At 33.3% G+C, this 27374-nt stretch overlaps 2 protein-coding genes across 5 annotated transcripts in view; both read left to right on the top strand.

Moving 5' to 3' along the window:
- The window catches only part of LOC143239403 (protein turtle-like), a 666407-nt gene that overhangs the window by 75699 nt on the left and 563334 nt on the right, over positions 1-27374 (top strand). The gene's annotated exons all lie outside the window — the stretch shown is intronic.
- Positions 6094-26732, top strand: LOC143237328 (neuroplastin-like). Of its 2 annotated transcripts, XM_076476450.1 has the most exons (6): positions 6094-6204; positions 13749-13900; positions 15666-15782; positions 17936-18109; positions 22255-22378; positions 26714-26732. In XM_076476450.1, exons 1-6 carry the CDS (start codon positions 6095-6097, stop codon positions 26715-26717), a joined length of 681 nt encoding a protein of 226 aa, XP_076332565.1. In that variant the 5' UTR covers position 6094; the 3' UTR covers positions 26718-26732. The 2 variants fall into 2 exon arrangements, with proteins under 2 accessions (XP_076332565.1, XP_076332566.1); XM_076476451.1 differs by lacking the exon at positions 15666-15782.

Below are 27374 nucleotides of genomic sequence, written 5' to 3'. Positions count from 1 at the left end.
TTCAAATGATTTTTATCTTCTATTTCTAATATTATGTTGAATATACATAAGGTTTGGGTCTTCAAATGATTTTTATCCTCTATTTCTAATATTATGTTGAATATACGTAAGGTTTGGGTCTTCAAATGATTTTTATCCTTCTATTTATAATATTATGTTGAATATTCGTAAGGTTTGGGTCTTCAAATGATTTTTTATCCTTCTATTTATAATATTATGTTGAATATACGTAAGGTTTGGGTCTTCAAATGATTTTATCCTTCTATTTATAATATTATGTTGAATATACGTAAGGTTTGGGTCTTCAAATGATTTTTATCCTTCTATTTATAATATTATGTTGAATATACGTAAGGTTTGGGTCTTCAAATGATTTTTATCCTTCTATTTATAATATTATGTTGAATATACGTAAGGTTTGGGTCTTCAAATGATTTTTATCCTTCTATTTATATAATATTATGTTGATATACGTAAGGTTTGGGTCTTCAAATGATTTTTATCCTTCTATTTATAATATTATGTTGAATATACGTAAGGTTTGGGTCTTCAAATGATTTTTATCCTTCTATTTATAATATTATGTTGAATATTCGTAAGGTTTGGGTCTTCAAATGATTTTTATCCTTCTATTTATAATATTATGCTGAATATACGTAAGGTTTGGGTCTTCAAATGATTTTTATCCTTCTATTTATAATATTATGTTGAATATACGTAAGGTTTGGGTCTTCAAATGATTTTTATCCTCCTATTTATAATATTATGCTGAATATACGTAAGGTTTGGGTCTTCAAATGATTTTTATCCTTCTATTTATAATATTATGTTGAATATACGTAACGTTTGGGTCTTTAAATGATTTTTATCCTTCTATTTATAATATTATGCTGAATATACGTAAGGTTTGGTCTTCAAATGATTTTATCCTTCTATTTATAATATTATGTTGAATATTCGTAAGGTTTGGGTCTTCAAATGATTTTTATCCTTCTATTTATAATATTATGTTGAATATACGTAAGGTTTGGGTTTTCAAATGATTTTTATCCTTCTATTTATAATATTATGTTGAATATACGTAAGGTTTGGGTCTTCAAATGATTTTTATCCTTCTATTTATAATATTATGCTGAATCGTAAGGTTTGGGTTTTAAAAGCTATTATGAAGTGGATTAATAAGATATTCAATGTTGTGATAGTAGCGTAGGTAAGGTACCCACGACAATAGAATTTAGGCGTTTTGGAATGCGTGTTCTAATAATGCAATTAATTCATATCAGTAGGAGAACTGGATTAATTAGAATTAAAATAAACTCATTGAGTGGTTCATGTATTGGATTTTATCTGACAGAGGTCAACTTGATTTATATACCTTTGTCACAACACGTAAAAATATATATTTGTTTTAGAGATATCCAAGAGATGAATTATTATTTATTTTTCTAGAAAAGAGTTATGTCTTTGCGAATCATCCCAGGGGTTTTAGAACCAAAGAGAAATTTACCATGTGTGTAAATATTTCAGTAAGTAAACTAAAACTTAAGGTTTACTAACTAACTTCAGAGAGCTCTATAAATAATTTTAAACAAAAATTATTACATCTATAAAGATATTTCAGACATGGTTTGTGTAATGAAAACATAAGTCACGGATGTCTGTACAGAAAAAAGTTTGAAATGCCAGAAGCCAGATTTACAATTTTTAGCGTTTTGAAAATCCTGTTCGTCGTTCAGTTACTTAATGTCCAGAAGAGAGGAAAATAATTTGGTGCCCTTTAACGATATTCACTATAGAATTCAACACGAGGTCCTTATCTATTCCACTTTAGGCACTTGCAGCTGTTATAATCTAACCAAACAACGCTATATAATCTTTAGTGAAACGCATAAAATATTCAGTCAGTAATAAAAATTAGCTAAATAAATATGAAAATATATTTGTTTTAACGTTAAATAACACGACTTTACACATAATCAAACTAGTAATTAAATATTATCCAAATCATAGGTACACATAAGGTTCAGAGGATGCATAAATATCGGATTGTGATATAACCTGTTTTAATGTTAAAATATGGATCAATAGAAACAATAACGATAAATCTGTTTGAATTTCGCGCAAAACTCGAGGGCTATCTGCGCTAGCCGTCCCTAATTTAGCAGTGTAAGACTAGAGGGGCCTTGCATGGCCTTGCGCGTATGGCGAGCGACTCGTAATCCGAGGGTCGCGCGTTCGCGCCCGCGTCATAAACATGCCAAACATGGGGCGTTATAAACGGTCAATCCCACTATTCGTTGGTAAAGAGTAGCCCAAGAGTTGGCGGTGGGTGGTGATGACTAGCTGCCTTCCATCTAGTCTTACACTGCAAAATTAGGGACGGCTAGCACAGATAGCCCTCGAGTAGCTTTGTGCGAAATTCCAAAACAAACAAACAAAAGACTAGAGGGAAGGCAGCCAGTCATCACCACCCACCGCCAACTCTTGGGCTACTCTTTATCAAAGTGATTGATTGACCGTTATCGCCCCATGCTTAAAGGGCGAGCATATTTGGTGCGAGGATTCGAACCCGCGATAACGATAAGTAGTAGTGCACATAACTAAGTAACTGCGTATTACAAGTTTAATTTAATGCGATTAGGTTAACCCAACATGCCCCAGAATGTAAAAAAAAACAAACAAAACAAAATCAGTCATTCATGGGCCAGAACTAAAGTTTTGCTTAAACTGGTACGTGGAACTTATAATCTGCAGTTGAAATAATAATAAACAGAAAACAGAAGTTAAAATCAAACGGTTAGCGTAGAAGAGTCTGAAATTAAAATAATTAATAAGGATTAAAATTACATTTTAAAAGCTTTTGTAAAAGTAAAATTTTAAAGAAGTGGTTGCAGGCTTTATATTGTATATTTGGTGGTTAATGTTGTTCTCTATAGAGTGTGAGGCACCTTAAAGTTTGTTTCTTATAAATTACTCTTTAGATAACTTGTGTCACATGTACCCTTAGAAATACGTATGTTTGTATGTGTGTAATACACTAATAACTTTGTTTTCCATTGTATAATGAAATACCCTATACGTATGCTTATAACAATATTAAATAAAACGATTGGTGCGTGGATGGATTTGACGTTTTATGGTGCATAGCAACTAGGCTATTTTGTCTGTTTTAAATTTCGCACAAAGCTACACGAGGGCTATCTGCGCTAGCCGTTCCTAATTTAGCAGTGTAAGACTAGAGGGAAGGCAGCTAGTCATCACCACCCACCGCCAACTCATGGGCTACTCTTTTTTTACGTTAGATAACTAGGTTTTCACAGAGGGCGAAAGATCTCTACTACTTTACTGGTTGCAAACCAATATCCTTCCTTTAGATGCTAGTGTAAAACAAAACTATAATTTCTGAACTGAATAGCGACTGGTCTACAACATCATATACCGTTGACTACTCCGTTCTTATTTCTACAGGCATGACTATAATCAATGATATTTCTAGTACCTAAAATCAAACTTATTCTATGTTTATCCCATATTTGTTGTAGAACTGGTAAAACGTTGACTGTAAAGTTTCATACATGAAAGTTAAAACATCTTCAAGTAACTAAACGTAGTGCTTTGGTCTGTTTTACGTATTTGCAGTATTTTCCATCAAGCCTAGCTGGGTAGAAACTTTAATTAGAAAATTACATAGAGTAAAAAAAAAAAGAATTACCAAGTGAATATTAACCCTAAAATTATTCAGTGAAAGGATACACATAATACATCATATTGAATAATTTTGTGTATTCTATTACAATACTCATTGTAAATAATTAAGCAAAATATTGGGTGAAATCGTAAGTTTCTTTGTCAGTTAGATACACAGTAAACCCTAGTAATGATAAGTTGGATTAGGTATAATATTGACTACATTTGGTAATTTTGTGACTCATACTATTATTAAAGATTGTATTTGCTGTCTCAAAACGTTATATTGTTTGAGACTCTTTAACCAAATAAAATGTATTGACTCAAAACAACGCAGTAAATAAACAGTTCAGAGAAAAATGTACTTAAATATTTAAAGAATTCATTCATTCAAATCATCTGTATTTCTTTACGTTTAATATTAAATTTATGGGCGGCATGGCCACGTGTTAAGGCGTGCGGCTCGTAGTCTGAGGGTCGCGGGTTCGCATCCCCGTCGCGCCAAACATGCTCGCCATTTCAGCCGTGGGAGTGTTATAATGTGACGGTCAATCCCACTATTCGTTGGTAAAAGAGTAGCCCCAGAGTTGGTGGGTGGTGATGACTAGCTGCCTTCCCTCTAGTCTTACACTGCTAAATTAGGGACAGCTAGCACAGATAGCCCTCGAGTAGCTTTATGCGAAATTCAAAACAAACAAACAATTAAATTTATAGTGGAGTATTTCACACTTCTATGTATCTTTATGCACTTCGTTACTCGTCTCTTTAGTATTACACTGAATTTCAACAGATGACCTGTTAATTTATATATGGTTGTGTACATTAGCAACATATATTTTAAAATACAGACTTGGTTATAAGTGAACAAAATAGACATCGAGTAAACGGCAAGATACTTGTTAAAGCTGACAATATACTTAGTATCCGAAATGGATGTATTGCTGTGCCATCTAGGGTCTGAAAAACAATGCAATAGTAAACGGAGCGATTTTAAGAATACATTTCTACGTTGGTATCGTCCCTGATGCAACTTCGTCATCACAAAATTTGTTCAACATGTTTACTATCTCTTACATGGTTCCCCACCCCACGGAAAACGAAAGCAGATACGTATATACGGTTTACAGTACTCAAATCAGAGGTTCGACTACCTCTCGGTAGATACAGCAGATTGCCCGATATGACTTTGCTATGTAAAACACATACCCTATAATATGAAATAAATACATGCTAATGTTTTAACGTCTCAACTGTTTTCTTTCTGTTTCTAACTTACCACTACACCCTAGTTAGATTAATCAAGTGTTTCTCGTAACGTCTGAAAAATACTACCTAGTAAAATATAACTCAATAGCTTGTAAAGTAAGGAACATTTCTTTTTCACTTTTTTAATTTAAAATAAATTTATCTTAACTGATGACAGTTAGTTATTCATAGCCTAAACATACTGAGTAATATAAAATGTTTTTGATTTGAACGTTTCCGAATTACGTATATATTTCAATGGTGCAGTTCTCGTCAATACAATTGTCATAACATCTTTAATTAAAAAAGTAAATATTTGGATACAGTTCAGCATTCGTTTGCCTTCAGCGATTTTGTCTTGCAGCTTACTATCCAAGCGTTAAGTTGTGTTTACCGTGCAGCTCGCAATTGGAGTCGAGTTGTGTATACCATGCACCGAATTATACATACAATGGAGTTCGCACATTTTTAATATAAATCGTTTCCACTATTCACCTGCAGATAAACTAGTTTTAGTACAGTAAAAAACTTTGCTTTTACCAGGAAATGAAACATATTTCATAATATGACCATAAAGTTTTAAATAGATCATGTTATTGTATATGACCATAAAATTTTAAATAGATCATGTTATTGTATATGACCATAAAGTTTTAAATAAATCATGTTATTGTATATGACCATAAAGTTTTAAATAGATCATGTTATTGTATATGACCATAAAGTTTTAAATAGATCATGTTATTGTATATGACCATAAAGTTTTAAATAGATCATGTTATTGTATATGACCATAAAGTTTTAAATAGATCATGTTATTGTATATGACCATGAAGTTTTAGATGTATTGTTTTTTGTTTTTTTTTATAATATGACTAAGGGGTTTTGAAATACATTGTGTTTACAGATTGGATTTGTGTAAGCGAATATGTTTATCTTTAGAAACGACTGAGAATGATATATTCTCTTCGTCTACTTGTACCAAGGTTCTGGACAATATTCGCTCTACTATAACATACGTAGTTATTTTATGTAAGACAAATATATTTGTAAGCAGTGTTTCATGGAATAAATTCAAGTAAACAGGTTTTAAGTTGAATAGTTTAGTAGTCTTTACGTTGACCAGGTTTGTAAATAAAACATTTCCCATCTTGTAGAAAACATGATACTGACTAATGAGGAACTGCCAGGACAAGGACTGATTCTAAAGGTTCCTAAACCTCTTGAGTTGATGTGCAATACAACTGATGATAATTCTTTAAACGTCACTTGGTGAGTGTTCGAATATTATTAGTGTAAGTTATGGCGGTAAGCTATGATTTAATCGAATTTATTTTAGGTTTATTTCTCATTTTTGAGTTTGGCTTAAAATGTTTAAAATATCCGTTTGAATAAGTTTTACTGTATACAAGTGCTTTCACACAAAAACATGAAACAAAACACAAAACGTTCTAAAATACGAGTAAATACATTTCTTCACTAATGTTTCGATTGCTTGAATAAAGTGGTAACTTTAACATAAAGTATGTTCTTATAGCAACTTAACATTATCAGTAGTACCAGATATTAAAACAAAACAGCATATTACTGTAATATTTCTCACTAAACCTCTGAGCCCATTTCTTCCGATACTCACTAATAACTACATGAACCATTATTTCTTACGAAACTGCTGACTCCGTTCCTTGATGTACGTGTTAATTACCACATGAACTATATCACAGGAACCAGATATAAACAATGGTGATATTTAACTATCGTACGGCGGTTTTCCGAAAAGTTCGTTGCCCATCGTAAATAAAACTGGAATGTATGCTTGTTTTGATAATATTAAATTTAACCTTTTCGCGAGTAAATTGTTTGTTTGTTTGTTTTGAGTTTCGCACAAAGCTACTAGATGACTACCTGTGCTAGCCGTCCCTAATTTAGCAGTGTAAGACTAGAGGGAAGGCAGCTAGTCATCACCACCCCACCGCCAACTCTGGGGCTACTCTTTACCAACGAATAGTGGGATTGACCGTCACATTATAACGCCCCACGGCTGAAAGGGCGAGCATGTTTGGCGCGACGGGATGCGAACCCGCGACCCTCAGATTACGAGTCGCACGCCTTAACACGCTTGGCCATGCCGAGCCCGCGAGTAAATAACATATATCGTATATCTTAACGAGTTTATTTAGTTCAGTGTGTATTTTTGAAGGAAATAAGTGAGAGGCGTTAAACGTTGAAGGAAATCGAATTTCCTTCCTTTATCAAATAGTTTGTCAAAGGAAAATGACCCCGCAAGAAATTCACTTGGAAATGGAAGCAAGACTAGGAAATATGTTTTGGTATATTCAACAGTGACAAAATGGTACGATGATTTAAGGCACTGTAGACATCAATGTAAACAGTAACTGTACACAAAGTTGATGAGTTGGTTACATATGATAGAAGAATTACCATTATGAATTAAAGAAGTTGGAATCTATAAAAGTATTGTAGCAAGCATTCAGAACGACAGTTTGAGCATAGGTAAGATTAGTGACAAATAGGTTCTAAATATGTTGTCACTTGAGTAGGAATGGTTTGAAGTTGGTGAAAGCCAACGCTTCTTCCAGTGGTTTTATAGAATTTTAACTGTGGATGAAACGTGAGTTCGTCGCTTTGACTTAGAGACAAAAATATTTGGTTATGTTATTTGTAGAGAGATAAAGCAGTTATAGAAGGTAAGTACACATTCTTGATCAACAATTTACGTCAGTAATTCAAGGAAAAAAACAGAAGAGTATAGCTCAAGAAGGGTGTGCTCTTTCATCAGAACGATGCCCCATCTCACGTGTCGCGTGTCGTTTTGAACTCTACTGGCTTCAAATTACTTAATTACCCCATACCCGATTTAGCTCCAAGTGGCTTTTTTCCCTCTTACCTAACTTCAAAATATTCCCGCAAGTTTGATTATTTTAAATGATGGTGATATTGTATGGTCATGGACTGAGAATCAAGATACAGAGATCTTTCAGAAGGACAAAAAGGCCTTAGAGCACCGCTGGAGGCATTTATAAATTATAGTTAATCCAGTGACTCATTTCTTAATAAGTTGAAGAAATTAACGCCAAAATAAAACATTCTAAAGTAGCAATTATTCTTGAATTATCCTCAGGAATTTAAAACTGTATAATGTTAAACAATATCTCATAAAATTTGATGCCAAACTTTTGTTTGCTTGTACAAATTTGGCCCGGCATGGCCAAGCGTGTTAAGGCGTGCGACTCGTAATCTGAGGGTCGAGGGTTCGCATCCCCGTCGCGCCAAAAATGCTCGCCCTTTCAGCCGTGGGGGCGTTATAATGTGATGGTCAATCCCACTATTCATTGGTAAAAGAGTAGCCCAAGAGTTGGCGGTGGGTAGTGATGACTAGCTGCCTTCACTCTAGTCTTACACTATTAAATTAGGGACGGCTAGCGCAGATAGCCCTCAGTAGCTTTGTGCGAAATTCAACAAAACAACAAAAAAACAACATCTGTATATGGAAATGCTGAGGATCTTGGGAATTTCATCGAGATATCAGAGGATTGAGACAGCCGATCTGAGACCCCGACTTTAGTTTTTATTAATAATAAATCTAAAGTATCAAATGCAATAAACCTTGAAGTTAAAGGAAGAGATTGAATTACATTACCGAAATCAGCTATTTATTCGAAATATTCAAGTCTGACATATCAATGTTCAACCGAATAAGTTTGGAATAGTCTTCAGGTACTACCACTGCAATTTGACAGAAATTATTAACCGTCTGACTTCTGACAACTAGTGTTTTTAGCGACTTTTGAGGGATAAAGTATAATTCTTTTTTTACTAAAGTATTTATTCAAGTTACCACTTTCTATCAAAGTAGGAGCTTAGAAGACCGTTGTATATTAGGTTTATTCGATTTTGTAATTATTAACTAAATAATGTTTTCAGACAGATTACAGGGTAAAAGTTATTACTTTACATGTATAACAGTCTTTAACTGAACTACCATTTTCTAACCAAATAGTGTGATGCAACTGTTATAAATGTATAATTCTACATTTACAAAATTTGTCAAGCAAAGTATTACTTTCTTACCAAATAGTGTGGTTAACAGTTTTACAACATGGAAATTACTTTTGTTTATTTACAAAATATAACAACTTAATAACCATTTTAGTTAGAAATAGTGTTTTTTTATATATATAACTAGTATAAGGTAGACTATAAAATTTTATTTTATAAATGTTATTTTTTAAATGAGTACATTATTACGAAACATGACATTTAGTGGCTTTAAAGTAATAAATACTATTCTAATTTTAAGATTCATTAACGGATGATCACGTTCGGACCGGACAGAGTTTAGAAGCTACTGAGGTAGATAGCATTCTACTTTTAGAAATTTTATCAAAATTTTGATCAATTTGCGATTGAGAAGTGGTAACAACTGTTAAGATAAATAAGGGAATTCCCAATAGTCGCGGCACTTGAAATTCTATCAGGCAGTATTAGACTAAATTAATCTATGAGATATTTTTCTGTGCCAACAATACTAAGCGTGGAATGCACGTATACCGATTCATTTTTATTAACCATCAGGAACTCCACCACCTTACCCTCAAATTGAAAATATTTTAGGCAGAATTAGAGTAAATTAAACTGTTAGTCTTTAGACATGATTAAATACATCAGCCAAAAGTATTTAGCCTCAAATTTAATCTCACATTGGTCAAAAAATGGAGGAGCTAAGAGTGTAAAATTTTAAACTGAAAACGACAACGACAAATAGAAAAAATCGGAACCTATCTATAAGCCTATCATCTGAAGGTAAAAAAAAAATGCTACTTCACTTTTATAAAGTTATTAACAGGTTTACTTGTTTCTTAGTGAAAAGACTACTTGTATTCTGCTCTAAAAAATCAATCGATTTAACATTTTGTGAACCTGACGATGACTAAAGAAGGTGGAAACGTTGTTCGCTCCTCTACATAAATATTTTTTCAACCCAAACGAGCCGTGTTTACATATATATTTTTTCTCTACAAGTGGGTTTTCTCGTCATTACTGATTAACATTTTTTTTGTCCATGTATTGAGTTTATACAAGTGTTTTACAGAAAAAGGTACCATTCTAATTTTTTTGCTATTTAGATACATTTTATTAGGTCACTTTAGTAACCATTTTTTCACCAAAAAAGTTTGTTTACCAGAAAATACATATCTGTTTGTAGTTTTACTGAAATTATTAACCTGCTATTGTTTGAGGTAAAAAGTTATATTCTCGTGTTTCAAAAATATGCGAAGACACCATGTACTACCATAATTTAAAATGTAGAACATTACTTTGTATACTTAAATACCGTTTTATTTTTGTAAACTGATGTATGGTGCGTCTAACATGAATGTGTGTATGTACTGTGTTTTTCGTTTATATATATATATATGTATATTATAACAATAATTTTTAAAAGTCAAAAACAAAACACATTAAAATAAAAAATTAAACAAAATACGCTGAATATTTAAAAACATTCTAGGGTACAACGTGTGATTATAAAATGATCCTATTTTTTGGAAGTGACTGCGGAATTAGGACCCACATTGCAGTGGGGATACACCATCTATCAGTATTAACTTCCAGTTCGTTTATCTCTCATAAGAAATAGACACAATTAGACTAGAAATTAGGAGTGCAAGATGGGGGTGCTCAAGCCCACAAGTCCCACATCGATATCACCCTTTACTGCCAACAGACAGTTGTAGAAAGGTGACTGCTCTCCCAAGTTAAAATAAGAATGAGAAAAAATAAATATAAAAGGATACAAATACCAAATAAAAAAAATAAGGTACTGTCATTTGGGGTAAGATGAAAGTTACCGCTTGAAGTTTACATTCCTGGCCCCAGTATGGTAGAGGCACTAATTAACACGACATTGAACCATACTAATATACCAAGTTTACTGTGACTGTCGTGTTTTTCATCTACGTAAAGTAGTGCCATGATCTTAAGTTATCTTATTTTTAACTAAGAATAATTATTAGTAATTTGTAGTAAAATTCTCTGAGTTTTAGTTATATGTATTTATTTAGTACATTTTTATTCATTAAAAATAGTTTAATAATTTTATATACAGAAATATATCCCTTGAAAGTGTATTTACACCTTGAACAGTTGGCAGATGGAAACGAGATCGAACAAGATGACTGTATTAATTCTGAGTTCGTCAATAAAAAAATTGAGAAATTTAAAGATTGAGAAAGTTAAAGATTGGATATGTGAACCACTTACTGCTATATCCGTCAATCCTTGAATAGTGGTCAGGCACCAGAGGATCGGAATTTCAAGGGAGATCATAAAAATGGCCACAGTAATTATAGACCCATTAGTCTTACATCAGTTGTAGGAAACGTTTTGGAAAGTTCTGATAAAAGATGCTTTACAAATTCCTTTAACAAAGTTTAGAATTTTATTGGACAGTGAACATGGTTTCATTAAGGGAAAATCTTGAATTACAAATATCTTGACATTCTTCGAAAGGTTACTGCTTATGTAGATGACGGTTAAGGTGTATACTTGATACATCTGGATTTTCAGAAAGCATTTGCTAAGGTGCTACATAAAAGGCTTGTAAAATTATATTTGTAGGTGTGAAGGATAAGTTAGTAAGTTGGATAGAAGAGCGGTTGGATGGAAGAAGGAAGAGGGCTGTTATAATGGAGTTCAGTCAAACTGGACTTATGTTACAAGTGGTGTACCTCAGGGCTCAGCCTTAGGAACTTTGTTTTGATGTACATTAATGACATAGACGAAAGAATGGTCAATAAATTATGTAGATTTGTAGATGATATTGAGGTCTTAGTTGTTACTGGCTGTAAAGAGGATGCTGCTGATTTACCAAAGGAATTAGATCATTTAGTGAGTTGGACAGTTAAATGACAAATGGGTTTTAATTGTAATAAATGCAAGATAATGCATGTGGGCTATCATAACTTGAATTATAAGTATAAACTGGATGGGAATAATCTTAACATTGTTTTGAAATAAAAGGATTTTAGGGTAATAATTGATATAGTCACTAAACCTATCCAAACAGTGTACCGTTGCTATTGGTAGGACAAAAATGATTTTAAGTTGTATACAAAGAAATATCAATACAAGTCTAAAGAGGTTATAATTTAATTTTATAGGTCACTGGTTAGACCAACTTTGAAATATTGTGTTCAGTATTGAGCTCCTTCCCTTAAGAAAGACATTGAATTGTTGGAAAGCGCTCAGAGGAGGGTTACTAGAATTCAGAGTTAGGAAGGATCTGATTGAAGTGTTTAAGAGTTAGAGAGGATCTGATTGAAGTGTTTAAGTGTTAGAGATGATCTGATTGAGATGTTTAAGTGTTAGAGAGGTTCTGAATGAGATGTTTAAGAGTTAGAGAGGATCTGATTGTTTAAGATTGTAAAAGGAATTGATAGTCTTTACACATCATTTGTTTGAACTTAATAACAAGAATATTAACACAAATATAAATAACAGTGATGTTCAGCTAAGACAATTTTATGTTTCTAACAGGGTGGTTGGCTTTTGGAAGGATTGCCTTCAGATGTAGGGCAAGCAGCAAATTTAAGTTAGTTCAAGAGAAAGCTTGATAAATGTATAATAGTAACGGCTGGCTTTAAGATTGGATGATTGTGTGTATATGTATACATCAAGTCTTTTCTTCAGTTTTAATTGTTTAGTCATATTCCCATAATCTCTCAGTATTGTTGAAATTGAGATTAAATATCTATATATCCAAAATATATGTTACACAAATACACAGGCTTTCATAGGGTGTCTTAGCTTTTTCACATGACTGTATGTATTTACCGTTAATGTGTGTATATATATATATTTATCTTGATGATGTTTATGTGTTTATAGAATTTATAAATAAATAGGTTGGCACTAACAGAATAAACACAACAACACTGTCAATCAACCTATATTTAAATACTGTAGGTCTCTTCAACAGGTTGTTAAATTCAGGCCTAAGGAGCAGCAACGCTGATTATAGTTCTGTTATCTACGACAAACTTAAAACAACCAATTACCTTTAGCAAAACAATGATAAGAACAATAATATAAGTTAACACACTTGTTTTAATTTATATTACTTCACAGAACATAAAGACTAAGAATGAAGAAAACTGCATTCTTTTTAGGAGTGTGTATAGTCAGTATTGTTTAATAATATAAAACAATAGAATAACAAAGACTTTATACAAAAAAACCTTCTAGAAATACGTTATAAATGACTGATCAGATTTTATGACTTAAAGTAATGAAATACGTCCAGACAAACACTAAATAATACTTTTGGCCCGGCATGGCCAGGTGGGTTAAGGCGTTCGACTCGTAATCTGAGGGTCGCGGGTTCGAATCCCAGTTGCACCAGACATGCTCGCCCTTTCAGCCGTGGGGGCGTTATAATGTGACGGTCAATTCCACTATTCGTTGGTAAAAAAGGCTAGCGCAGATAGCTCTCGAGTAGCTTTGCACGAAATTCAAAACAAACAATAATACTTTTACACAATAAGAATATATATTTGCAATATATTTCTAATACTTGTGGATTTCAAATTCAGTGACAGACCAATACTGCAAACTCGAAATACTTAACTAATTCTTGTTCCAAACCACAACCAGTTTCCAAGGTTATATCGCTAAGTGTCATTACATTGACGCTATATATGCATTCACAATCTACACATTAAAAAGAAAAACAAATCCCTGGGGATTTTATGACAGATAAAGCTATGTACGATATTCATCTCATTTACCCGCAGGCTGAAAAATGGAAATCCTGTTATAATTTCGGATAACTTGCACATTTTCTCTGAAAACAATTCCCTGGTTATCCACCACACTGAAGATGACGACGTGGGAGAATATACTTGCGTTGTTGATGAGAACGTGAATACTACTATTGAAGTGAAAGGTAAGCAATGGCTTAAATCTGCTCATTTTAGTACATATGTCTTCATGTTTCGTGGTGGTTGACCACCTGTTTTTTAAAGCGAACCTGAATATACGTTGTGTAAAATGGACGTTCAAGTCTGTACCTGTTCATATTTCGTGGTGGTTGACCACCTGTTTTTAAAGCGAAACTGAATATACGTTGTGTAAAATGGACATTCAAGTCTGTACCTGCTCACGTTTCGTGGTGGTTGACCATCTGTTCGTGAAGCAAACTTGTTTGTTCGTTGTGTGAGAGAAGTCACTAGTAGTATACATCTGTTCGTGTTTCATAGTGGATGATCATATCTTTTTAAAGTGTACCAGAATATCTGTTGATATTTAATGATGGCTGACCATATGTTGCTAAAATAAACCTGAACATATTATTGTATATCTCTTCATGTTTTGGTCCTGACTGGCCACGTGTTGTTAAAACAAACCAGTGTATGTACCGTGTAAAAACGATATTCTAGTCTATACCTGTTCATGTTTCGCGGTTCTTAACCACATGTGGATAAAAAAAATCCTGAATGTCGGTTGTTGACCACGTGCTGACGATGTAAATATGAATATACCAATTCTGCAATGAAAGATTGTGATATTTCTTTATTTTCTTATTGTACATAATAACACTATGTAACAAAATTTTACTTTTTCTTGTTCCTGGGCAGAAAGTGTTATTTTCTAATTGCTTATGCCAAAAGTAAATGAAAAAGACATATTTTTCTCTTTAAACTTTGCTTTTGGGCCCTGGGAACCTATAACGAAAACATTATGGGTGACTATATTTGAGGACTGATACGTGAAAGTGATTTATATTACAGTCGCAAATCTCGAAAAACTACTCACTTCAAACATTTTTGTATACCTTTAGTATAAATACATGTAAATCTTGATTCATATGCTGTTTTATTCAAACCTTATGTAGATGGATATGTGCAAATTTTTACATAGAGAATCGGTTAATTTATAAATTTCATTATCCAGGTCACAAAAGCAACGTTTGAAGGGAATAATGGCCATTTTCTGTACTTTTACAACATAAGCAGTTTAGAAATAACACATATTATCCAAAAACAAAATTTGTGTGACATAGTGTAATACTTGATTATTTGTTGACAATGTAAATATAAATACTGTAATATATATATTACATTTTTGTAGATCTTTACAACATGTAAATGATTGTTGTTTTACTGAATATATGTGATATTAGTGTTGCGTAAATTTCGAAAAGAATCCATCATTTTTGTTCCACTATGGTTGGTAGACCTTTTGCAGGTGTAATGTGCTCAAACAAGCGATTTTTAAAGCTCTTTGCATATAGCAATAAAGACTGACCATTCTTGTAATAGAAATTTATTCTGGCTGTTTTTTAAAAAAACATGCTACTTTTTAAAGTTTACTAAAACCTTTAATCACTGTGCATTTAACTATCAGTTCAATTCTTCAATATTGTGACAAGGCAGGCGTGTAATTAAATACCATTCAATTAACGTTTCTTGGAAGTTTGTTGTCAGGATTACGTATCAAGTCATTGTTTTTTTAAATTAAAGAGCACGTATAGGTCGTTGACTCTTTATATTCTTGTAGTTTTTAATACGAATTTATACTCATAATGTAAAAAACAAGATAAGGTTTAAACTACAAACGAATCTCTTCTCATTTATATTTTTAAAAGCTGCTGTTTCTTATGAAATCTGGACACTTCAGTGTTTTAAACTGTAATGTGAAATTTCTCTCAGCTCGCACAGAGTTCACTGAAGAATTCCTTAAGTCTCATATCCTTGTTGAAGGAGACAAACTTGTGCTTCACTGTAAAGTAAAAGGCACACCTCCCCCTGTAATCACTTGGTACAAAGGTGAGGACATTTAACACCTAAGTTTTACTATATATATATATATATATATATATAGTTTGTTATAACCAAATATAAATAAAAATAAAAACACTGCACTAATTTAAAGGATCCCAGGGTACAAGCTATAATATGGGGTATAAAATGTACCCTAGGGTTATGGAGGTGACTGAGGAAGTAGGACCCACATTACAGTGGGGATACACCGTCTATCAGTTTTAACTTCCATTCGCCAGTCTCATATAAAGAAATAACATAAAGTAATGGAATACCAATCGAAAGTAAAATTAAAAATATAGAAATTAAGAGACCGAGATGTGGGTGCTAAGACCCATAACGCCCCACATTCATATCATCCTTCACTGCATGCAGACAAGTGGGGACGGTGACTGTTCTCTAAATTAAAGAAGACAAAATTTAATTGAAAAATATAATAAGGAAAAATAACGTACTACCATTGCAGGTAAGTAAATTAAATAAACTTATCTCTTGAAGATAGCACTCCAGCCGCCATTATGGTAGATAGGCACTAATTGGTAGCCAAATTATTATTTGTTTCGGTTTGTTTTGGGCTATAACAAACTAATGTAAATAGTTAGACGTTTGGATTTGCTATTTTTAACACAGTCCTTTCTTTTGATTTTGTTTTAACTTAATTTTCTTAACTCTATCAGTATTAATTTTCTCTAAAAATATATATACGTATACAAATGTTGGCTTCTAATAGGTGATTTGTTAAAGAATGAAAAATTGAATGTGAATGTCAAGTTATTGGAAGAAGATTAAATGGTAATAATAATAGTTGTATTTCCAAATGACAAAATTAATCAATAATTTTGATCTGGTACATCTCCATAGGATTTTCTTGTTATTGTAACTGCCCTGTATGTTTCAATAAAGCATTTCAATATATTATTAAATGGACTTATTACGTTAAATTTAAACTATCTTGAATATTTCAAATTAGTAGGTCAGATGAAAAACAAAGTCGATATAAGTTACAGTGGAACGCCATGTATAAGGACTACATTCTGACAATAATAGTATGATGTCACCAAAATGGATTAATTATGGGAAGGATACTTAAAAACCTTTTCTGAGTCAGATTTAGATCCAACTGGATTAAATGTTTACTTAATATTGAAACAAATCACTTTGTTTATTGTTCTAAAAATAACGTTATAATAAGGTGAAAAATTACTGGTTTTATAACTTCCTACTAAAGCCAGTGTTTCAGGGGTAAGTATAAGGACACATACCGATAGAAATGTTTCGATAGCTGTGGTAAGCACAGTGCAGACAGCTAATTGGGAAGTTTCGCGCTTAAATGCAAACAAACTGTCTACTACACACCTATTCCACCTATCAATAATTGTCAATAATCTCGTGGTTCTGTTAAGGTTTATATTTTACACACAAAACAATCAATTGGTATTTTAAAATTTTAAAATTATTTGGAGAAAGGGTATGTATGAATATATTTAAAAGTTGTAAGCATTTCTTAAAATATTTTAAATATTGTTTGTATTGGAGTTCTAAGTGTAAAACTTAGTAAACTCGAATACCAAAAAATAAGTTAAGAAATGAATGTGTTTTTTTAGTCTGATCTACTTAAAGGTATTAGCTCGGCGATACGATACAGCTAGAATATTTGTAGCTTTGTGTTTAAACAAACAAACACCAAAACTTGAATTGAATATATCAAGGTGTACTTGTAATTGTAAACTTATATTTCGTGTCATAGAAAGTCATAAGCTTTCATTTTCAAGCTTTTCTTAGTGGTGAAGCAAATAATAGTTTGATTTCATTTCGAACTCTAACCAGAGCCAAACTCTTATAATAAAACATGAGTTCTATGGAATTATAAATGAAGTATTTTAATATAAGTATGCATTTTGCTCTAAGCTAACAAAGTGTTCTTTGTAATTTGTGTACCGTAGAACTTTCAGCAGAGAAATGAAAAGATCATCATACAATAAAGTCTACGTGTCTTAAATAGTAACAAAAATTGTGAGCGTATTTTGCGGTAAAATAATGTTTTAAAATCTTCTCATGCAGATATAGAAAACTATATCAACCAACTTGTAATAATGTTAAATGGTTGTTAACAATCTATATATTTTTTCGTATGTTCGTTATGGTACGCTCTGTTCCAGACGATGTTCTAATCAATGGCTCAGCTGGTCACATCATGTTCGAGTCCAGTGACATTCACTTTAATGATATACTGACTATACAAGAAGTTGAATTTGATGACCGAGCGTATTATTCTTGTGAAGCTTCTAATGAAGTGAACAAAGTCAAGAGCACCATTTATGTTCGGATCAAAGGTACTCATTTCAAAATTTGTTACTTTATATATTACAGCTCTTTTTCATATTTGGATGCATTTATGCTTTACGGAACTTATGGGTTTGCTAGTGCAGTATTGTCACTTGTCTTGTAAATTTTGATACAAATCTATAAGGGCAGTTAACTGTACTTAGATGACAAAAATCTTCAATCAGATAAAGGTGCTTCATATCACTTGCTGTATACTTTCCACTAATCCTTTATAATTAATAACTTTTCAACTATACATAATTCTGGTAATGATTCAGTCTCGATAATAGCTAGTGGTACTGTGTTAAGGTTGTTTGTTTCCAACCAGAAGGCTTCGGGCTTTCCATAACTTCTACTAATGTATAATAGATATAATAACCTATATGCCCATTTTCCCGACTCTGACATTGCCAGGTGGTTAAGGCACTCAACTCGTAATCTGAGGGCCGTGGGTTTGAATCCCCGTCATGCCAAACGTGCTGGCCTTTTCAGCCGTGGGAGCGTTATAATGTGACGGTCAATCTAACTATTCTTAAATAAAAAGTAGCCTAAGATTTGGCGGTGGGTGGTGATGACTAGCTACCTTCCCTGTAGTCTTGCAGTGCTAAATTAGGGACGGCTGGCGCAGATAGCCCTCGTGTAGTTTTGCGCGTAATTCAAAAACAGACAAACAATCCCCTGTTGGGCTGAACGGTCAGGTCAGAAAACAGTAAACGAGAACTGCTAACCAGTCGTGAGCACTTGTCGACTAATATGTGGTACTTCTACCAAACAGCTCGATTGATTTCTACAATGCTATCTTGCATCTCGAAAACTTACGATACCCAAGCTGTTACACTAATCATTAGGTGAAATTTGACCGTTTTGTTGAATTAAATTAATGCATTTTGGGTTACTGAGTTCATATTTTGTACTTGTTGGAAGATATATAACATATGTTCATAATAGTAGGTATGTGTTAAATAAATATAAATTGTCACTTGTTTGTCAAATAGATTTTAGGTACATTTTTGATAGTTAATCACGTAGTTTGATAACAGTTAAATTATATATACAATAAAGATGAAATATGTATTGATTTAAGCCAATACTCACTTTTATTTTAAAGCATATAAACTATTATTTTATTATTGATTAAGATTTTAAGGCACGCAAATTGTTACATCTTTGTTCAATTTCACTTTACCTTCTGTTGACTAGAGGTAGGATGTTTTCTTAACACTTTACTTGCTCATTTAGTAATAATGAGCTGTTATTAATTTTGAGAGGGATTATAGCCATATGATTAATAAATGTAATTTGCTCTATACTTGTATCAAAAATTTAATAGAGCTAAATTGTTTTATTCATAATACTTTAAAAGGTTTTGTTCGCTTATTTAAGTTACACGTTTATCATATCTTTATGTTTGATAAAATTAGGATGCTATTTATGTGTTCAAGGCTCTCTGTGTGTATATTCAATACATATATATATTGCTGTAGTTTTTCTTTACAAGCGATTATGTTTTTAACACACACAAATAACTTTTCTTTTCTTTTATAACACTTTAGTTATACTTTTAAGATAAATAAATTGTTTTTCTTGTAACAACGACTTTTTATAATAAACTTATTACGAAATATAAATATTTATTCGTTCAATAAGTTTTTAGCTATGTATATAGTAAATATTAACTGTTATTTTTGTGAAATACACAAGTTTGATAACATTACCTAAACATTCAAAACAGACATGGTTATTTCATCACCGTTTCAATTTTTTATCATATTTTTATCATTTTGATTAAGAAATTCATGACTTCTAAGGGTAAGCTAACTAAAACTAGTTATTCGATTTGTTAAGCTTTGCTCTTCCTAGTTTGATGGTTAAGATATTCCAATCACGAGTAATGGGAATGCAATTTATCGTCGGATATGTTTGCACTTTTAGCTATGTGTGCATTATAATGTGATTGTCACTCCCAGCATTCAATGATAAAAGTAGCCCGAGAATTGACGGCGGATGGTGTTGATTAGCTGCTTTCCCTCTAGTCTACTAGGGTAGCCTTGTGTAAAATTGAAGAAACAAAATCGTTGGGTTTTAATATTACATTCTAACCTGTACTTGCCAACCTAAGTAAAGCTGATTTAAGAGCGGTATATCTTAAATATATATTTTGCAAACGTTTCATAGTGAATACTTACAGATCTTGTTTATATTGTAGAAAAACGTGAGAACCGAGAACGCAAAATATATTATTTATATTTTCTACATCAGTTCCGAATATATAATTTTGATGAACCCAGATTTTATAAATTACTGGATAAATCAATCAATCATATTATATTTGAACAACTTGTGTATGCTAATACGTGGCTTGTGTATCCACAGATTCGAGTCGAGACACAAAGGACTCCATATTTAACATTTTATTTTTAATACACGGCAAATTCACAACTATCCAACAGTCAAATGCTACCACGTATTAATTTATGTCTGGAATACGTTTTAATAGTTTTGAATAGGAATAGCAATATAGCGAGGTTTTTAAATACTAAATGTAACCTTGAATATTATTCGTAAAAGTAAAAGAACTCGTACTTGTTTATGACAACACAACCATCTTTTATTTCTCGATTTAAGTAGTCTTATCCGCAAAGTGAAGATTATGATTACGAAAGAGAACCCTTTGAACCAAACCGCTATGATAAAGAAGCAGGACAGATGAGCTAGCGCCATTAAAAAGATAGTAAACAAAGGCTTGAAGTTGACGAAGGGTGACTCACAAACTAAAAGTTCATACACTGCCAACTATATCTCGAAACCAATACATAACTGTTTTCAATAGATAGCGGACTAACGGAATTGAATCACATCAACCACATTCAACTATATACCTGTCAGGTCCTTTAACCTATTGACTGCCAAGTATTTCAGCTGCTACAATTCAACTCTAATGCTTCTTCATTTTGTAACTTTCTTCGTGACGCCATATTGGATCGAAAGTGAAACAATTCGTAAGTAGGTAAAATGCGTGTATGGTGCTGACCTCTAGCGGTGAAGTTAGGCATTATTGTGAACGAATTAACACGTCCGTGGCACTGTGTTACTGATCGGCTTGGACTAGATATCTTGTCTACGGCACTAAACAGGTTAATGTAACTCCAAAAAGTCATTTTGTGTTTAGACTGCTCAAAGGTGGTCATGGAAACAAAAGTACACGCACAATGCATGGTCTGTTGAAAGTTTTTCAAGATATATATCTAAAAAATGGCTATGTTGGCCTTCGCAAAATATTATTACAAGGTAACCTAATCATAAGAATTAGCAATCGACGATGGATGATAAACTCCCAAGTGTAGAACAGTACCTTAAACATCACTAATTCAAACCTCATTAATATAGCTTATTTCTGGATTATACAATTTATTAACTATAAAACATTATGGAAGATTTTTTAAGTGATTGATCTTTTGAGGATAAAAACACTACATATCAGAATTTCTTGTTCATAAAACTTGTGTATTTCTGGTCTGGATAAAAACACTACACATCAGAATTTCTTGTTCATAAAACTTGTGTATTTCTGGTCTGGATAAAAACACTACACATCAGAATTTCTTGTTCATAAAACTTGTGTATTTATGGTCTGGATAAAAACACTACACATCAGAATTTCTTGTTCATAAAACTTGTGTATTTATGGTCTGGATAAAACACTACACATCAAATTTCTTGTTCATAAAACTTTTGTATTTCTGGTCTGGATAAAAACACTACACATCAGAATTTCTTGTTCATAAAACTTGTGTATTTATGGTCTGGATAAAAACACTACACATCAGAATTTCTTGTTCATAAAACTTGTGTATTTATGGTCTGTTCTCTGGTGACAAATTATTTTTCAATGGCTAAGAAAATAAGTTTTTTTCTAGGATTTTTGGCCATTTGTTTTCTTTCTGTATATTTTATTCAAAATAAAAAAATGTAAAGGTAAGTTTTAGAACTTATATCAGTTTACAAAAATTTCTAATGTCCAATATTAATTATTTTACAGTTCTTCAAACTCTTTGATTTTCTCTTTTAAAACGATTTTCGTGTTTGTATAATTACTTCCATTTGGTTCAACAATGCAGTTGGTTACTTGTAACTTTATTTGTTTTACTTGCAGACAAACTGGCAGCATTGTGGCCTTTCCTAGGGATCTGTCTTGAAGTGTCCATTCTGTGTGGTATAATCTTTTTTTATGAAAAGAAAAGAGTGAAGCCTGATGCTTCTGCTGGATTCAAATCTAGGTAAGTATAAAAGAAACAATTTAAACCAAATACACAAGCCAACGATTTGGATAGAAACACGCAGGGTACGAGGTACAGAGCTAGACCAACTCCGGAGTTATACAAAGAAACATGTAGGGTACTAGCTACAGAGCTAAACCAACTCCGGAGTTATAGATAGAAACATGCAGGGTACGAGCTACAGAGCTAGATCAACTCCGGAGTTATAGATAGAAACATGCAGGGTACGAGCTACAGAGCTAGATCAACTCCGGAGTTATAGATAGAAACATGCAGGGTACGAGCTACAGAGCTAAATCAACTCCGAAGTTATAGATAGAAATACACAGGGTACGAGCTACAGAGTTAGACTAACTCCGGAGTTATACAAAGAAACATGTAGGGTACTAGCTACAGAGCTGGATCAACTCCGGAGTTATAGATAGAAACACGCAGGGTACGAGCTACAGAGCTGGACCGACTCCGGAGATATGGATAGAAACATGCAGGGTACAAGCTACAGAGATAAACCAACTCCGGAGATATGGATAGAAACGTGCAGGGTACAAGCTACAGAGCTAGACCGACTCTGGAGTAATAAATAGAAACTCTTAGGATACGAGATACAGAGCTAGACTAATTCCGGAGTTATAGATAGTAACAAGTTGGATCAAAACTAAAAAGTTGGACCCAGTTCAAAGCTATAGATAGAAACAGGCAGGGTATGAGCTAAAGAGCTGGGGTACTAGGAGAGTCCAGTAGAAGTTATACTTCTTGCTTAGTGTCCACACAGCGGTGAACATTGATCGCATTTTGAAGTTAAGAATTTTTTTTGATATTATGCAGTGTAAAACTGCTTTGTATATGGAGCTAGCTGAGATAGACAAATAGAGAAATTGCTTGTGATTTGTTTTGAAATTCGAGCAAAGCTAAACAAGGGCTAGCTGTCCCTAATTTAGTAGTGAAAAACCACCGCCGACTCTTATTTAAATAAAATTTACAACATATTTACCACAAATGTTACACGTGTGGGTCATTTACAAAATCTGTTATTGCCATAGCAACTACGGCCTGGCATGGCCTAGCGCGTTAAGGCGTGCGCTTCGTAATCTGAGGGTCGCGGGTTCGCGCCCGAGTCGCATAAACATGCTCGCCCTCCCAGCCGTGGGGCGTTATAATGTGACGGTCAATCCCACTATTCGTTGGTAAAAGAGTAGCCCAAGAGTTGGCGGTGGGTGGTGATGACTAGCTGCCTTCCCTCTAGTCTTACACTGCTAAATTAGGGACGGCTAGCACAGATAGCCCTCGAGTAACTTCGTGCGAAATTCCAAAACAAACAAACAAACCATAGCAACAAATAAATAATATCAAAAAGAAAAGAATTTTGTCAAAATGCGTGCAGAAATAAATACTATCTAGAAATTGTACGTCATGCGGCTTGTTAGCCATTTATTTACTTGTTGCGTGTTTCTCCTGGATTCTAGAACAATCGATAGAAACTCTCACATCGCAATTGGTCCAGAGAAATTTATAACTAGTGGTTGTCAACCTTTTAAGCTTAATAAAGTGTGATATGATTTCAATAAAAAAATACATATGATATTTTGTGAAAAATCTGTACTTGATGGAAAAAGTGGATATTTTTATTACATTCAGCGTACAGGGATTACTATACAGTATGTAAACATTTCAATACAATAAACCCATCTCAGTAAGCAATATCTTCTGGATCAGCATGGCCAGGTGGTGAGGGCTCGACTCGTCATCGCAGGCTCGAATCCCCTTCACATCAAACATGCACGTGGGGGGAGTTACAACGTGACGTTCAATCACACTATTTGTTGATACAATAGTAGTCCAAGAGTTGGCGGTGGGTGGTGTTGACTGTCACATCAGATGCAGAACTACATGATTGAGCAACGAAAAACAAAACGACTCAATAAACCAGTGAGGTTTCATTACCACGAATCAATCATTCTTTAGATAAGACATTCTCATGAGGCCCGGCATGGCCTAGCGCGTAAGGCGTGCGACTCGTAATCCGAGGGTCGCGGGTTCGCGCCCGCGTCGCGCTAAACATGCTCGCCCTTCCAGCCGTGGGGGTGTATAATGTGACGGTCAATCCCACTATTCGTTGGTAAAAGAGTAGCCCAAGAGTTGGCGGTGGGTGGTGATGACTAGCTGCCTTCCCTCTAGTCTTACACTGCTAAATTAGGGACGGCTAGCACAGATAGCCCTCGAGTAGCTTTGTGCGAAATTTCCAAACAAACAAACATTCTCATGAAATGTCTTATGTTCAAAGTTCAACCGGTTCTTAATCTGAATTGATGATGGAAGAATTTTGAAACGTCACCATTCTTATTATCTTTAGTAAAACACATTTATTTAAATTATGTTACTTATGAAATATTGTTGCTTAAATATTCGATTAGTGAATGCAACCAATCTATCAGCAGTGGAAGTCGAGAGTGAATAATGTTTACACAAGGGAAAAAAAATTACCATTAATTACTGGTAACAAAGTGAAGGAAAACATGATTGAACGCACTATATAAATGCCAGATTGTATCCTAATGGAATAATTCACGTAACATTGGTTAGGTATCGATCAAGACTGGGCATTGCCTATAGGCTAGCGTGCTCGAACATGAACTGGGGATTCTGGATTAGCCTCCTATTGTTGCAGAATTTTACTTAACACTTTGGAGCCGTGAATGTGCTGTAAGAATGATGGAAAAATCCCAATATTTGACAGGCACGAGTATTCCCACATGCTGGCACTAGGTGCTATTGACTAGCTTTTCCCTCTAGTTACCTGTGCACAGCTAATCTTTATACAGCTTTGTTCGAAAATTCTAAACGGACATAATTCGATTATGTTCAACCATGCATGGGAAGGATAGTGAAAAAAAAAGTAATATGCGAGCCAACAACCACTTTACACATTTTTCATTTCAAATGTTAACATTAAAGCACATTTTCAGTGGTGTTTATAGCTCAAACCGTAGACCTTGTATTTGAAATCGTGTAATATATTTGATGACAGCCTTGTTTTACCATTTCCTGCACAGATGATATAGTTAAGAGATAAAGACAATTGATTGCACTAGGTTTCTCTGTCAAGGCAAACTGCTAGAGGTAATATTCTGGGTGTCCGTTATTTTCACGTTTCAAGAACTTTGTCTGCAGTTTTTCTTCATAGATGAATAACTTCCATGGTTTACCTTAACACTGGTGTGAACAGTGTTCATTGCTGTACTTTCACTCTACTGGCCGATCCAGTACTCTAATATTGATCAAAACTAGTTGGAAGAAGAAGAAATTTCGTTTATCTTCTTTGACAAGCCCAACCACTGTATTCCAAATCACTCTAACAATATTAGGGCTCATATATATTAGTTACAATAATCTTCTACCAATAAATCATGTTTAGTTCTCAATGTCTCAATACCATACTGTCGAGTCTATGCCACAGCGATGGATGTGCCAAACTGATTTTCAATGAAGCGGTATGGGTATCACCCTCCACAATTTGCTTGCACACTTGCAATCATTTCTGTTTTCAGCACAGCAAGTCTCGTCGTACGCGATACTAGCGCCATCAACTTTAACTTTCTTCATTTTATCACAGTAATGTTAACACTGACGTCCACAGTATCGATTTTTGTGCCGCCTATGATAACAGCTTTACTAGCAAAGTTCTAGCACAATATTCCATGTTCTTAAAAGTTGAAATATATTTATGATATAGTGAATAGTGGATGTTTGGCTTCTAAAACTGTAATTTGGTTACTTAATTTTATGAGCAAGTAGGTGCATTAACATCACATTGGTTAATGACTTCTTAAACTATTTAAGCATTCATCCTGGCACAGTCAAAATCAGCTTTATCATACACGTTCATTGTTAACTGATTTCTTCTTTTAATAGATAAGTTAAAGTTGATTACATTAACATTCCCATAATCGTTCGGTTTTTAAGACGATACTTCAAGAAAGGGTAGTTTCCTCTTAACCTTTATAGATGTACCCCATGTGAATGACAAGAAAACATTTAGTGGCTTATTTTTGCATGCTTTTGAGTACACGGGTTATTTACCCTTCTAAACTGTTTTTCAAAGTAATAAAGTAATAGCAGATGAGTAATCCAATGTTGTTTTAGCCTGCAAATGTGTTCTTCTGAGAGAGGTAAGTTAACATCAACTAAGCTAATATTTTCGTAGCTTTTTAACCCTTCTTGTAGGTTATAGATAAGTCAACACATGTTACAATACTGTTTTCTAAACAAATAGAGTATTTTCGAGTAGAATGATAAACTAAACAACAGCTATATCAGTATTTTCATAACCTGTTTCAGTTAGTATATGCGTACAGCTAAACTGCACTGATGTCTTGCATCTCATTTTGGCGTTTTTCGAATGAATGCACATAGACCTGATCAGCATTTGGATTGACTGCTGTGAAATGTTCTTTATGTAAAACTTTAGTCAACAAATGAAGGTCGACTGGTAGTGATGGAATATTTGTTAGAATCACCTGTAATATCTGTAAGATAATGTACTTGTATATCTAACAGATTCTACTGATGGAATATTTGTTAGAATCACCTGTAATATTTGTAAGGTAATGTGCTTGAATATCATTTTCTGTTTTGATTTATTTCTACACCTCATAAGTTGATGCTTTACTTGTGCCTACTAGTATTGTGTTCACTTTTAACACTCTGACTGCTATCTCTATTTCTCGTATGACACCTGGCTCTTTAGTTCAGAATTTAAGTAAAATTTATTAAACAGTTTGTTCTGAACCGTATTTATGAAATAATGTTTTGTAACTTTACAATTTTTTATAATATGTGAAGAAAAAATTTTAAAAATGATTAGAAGCCTTAAACCCTATAAATATCAAAATATGTCAGCTGAAAACGAGGCGTTTACACATTAAAAGGAAAAAAAGTGTCTGTCACTTTTAAGTTACAGGTTTTATTTCTTCAGACCTTGGTATCACTCAGAAATTAA

This window comes from Tachypleus tridentatus, chromosome 13 (genome assembly GCF_004210375.1).
Source record: "Tachypleus tridentatus isolate NWPU-2018 chromosome 13, ASM421037v1, whole genome shotgun sequence".
NCBI classification, from domain to species: Eukaryota; Metazoa; Arthropoda; class Merostomata; order Xiphosura; family Limulidae; genus Tachypleus; species Tachypleus tridentatus.
This window is presented reverse-complemented; position numbering and strand designations above follow the sequence as displayed.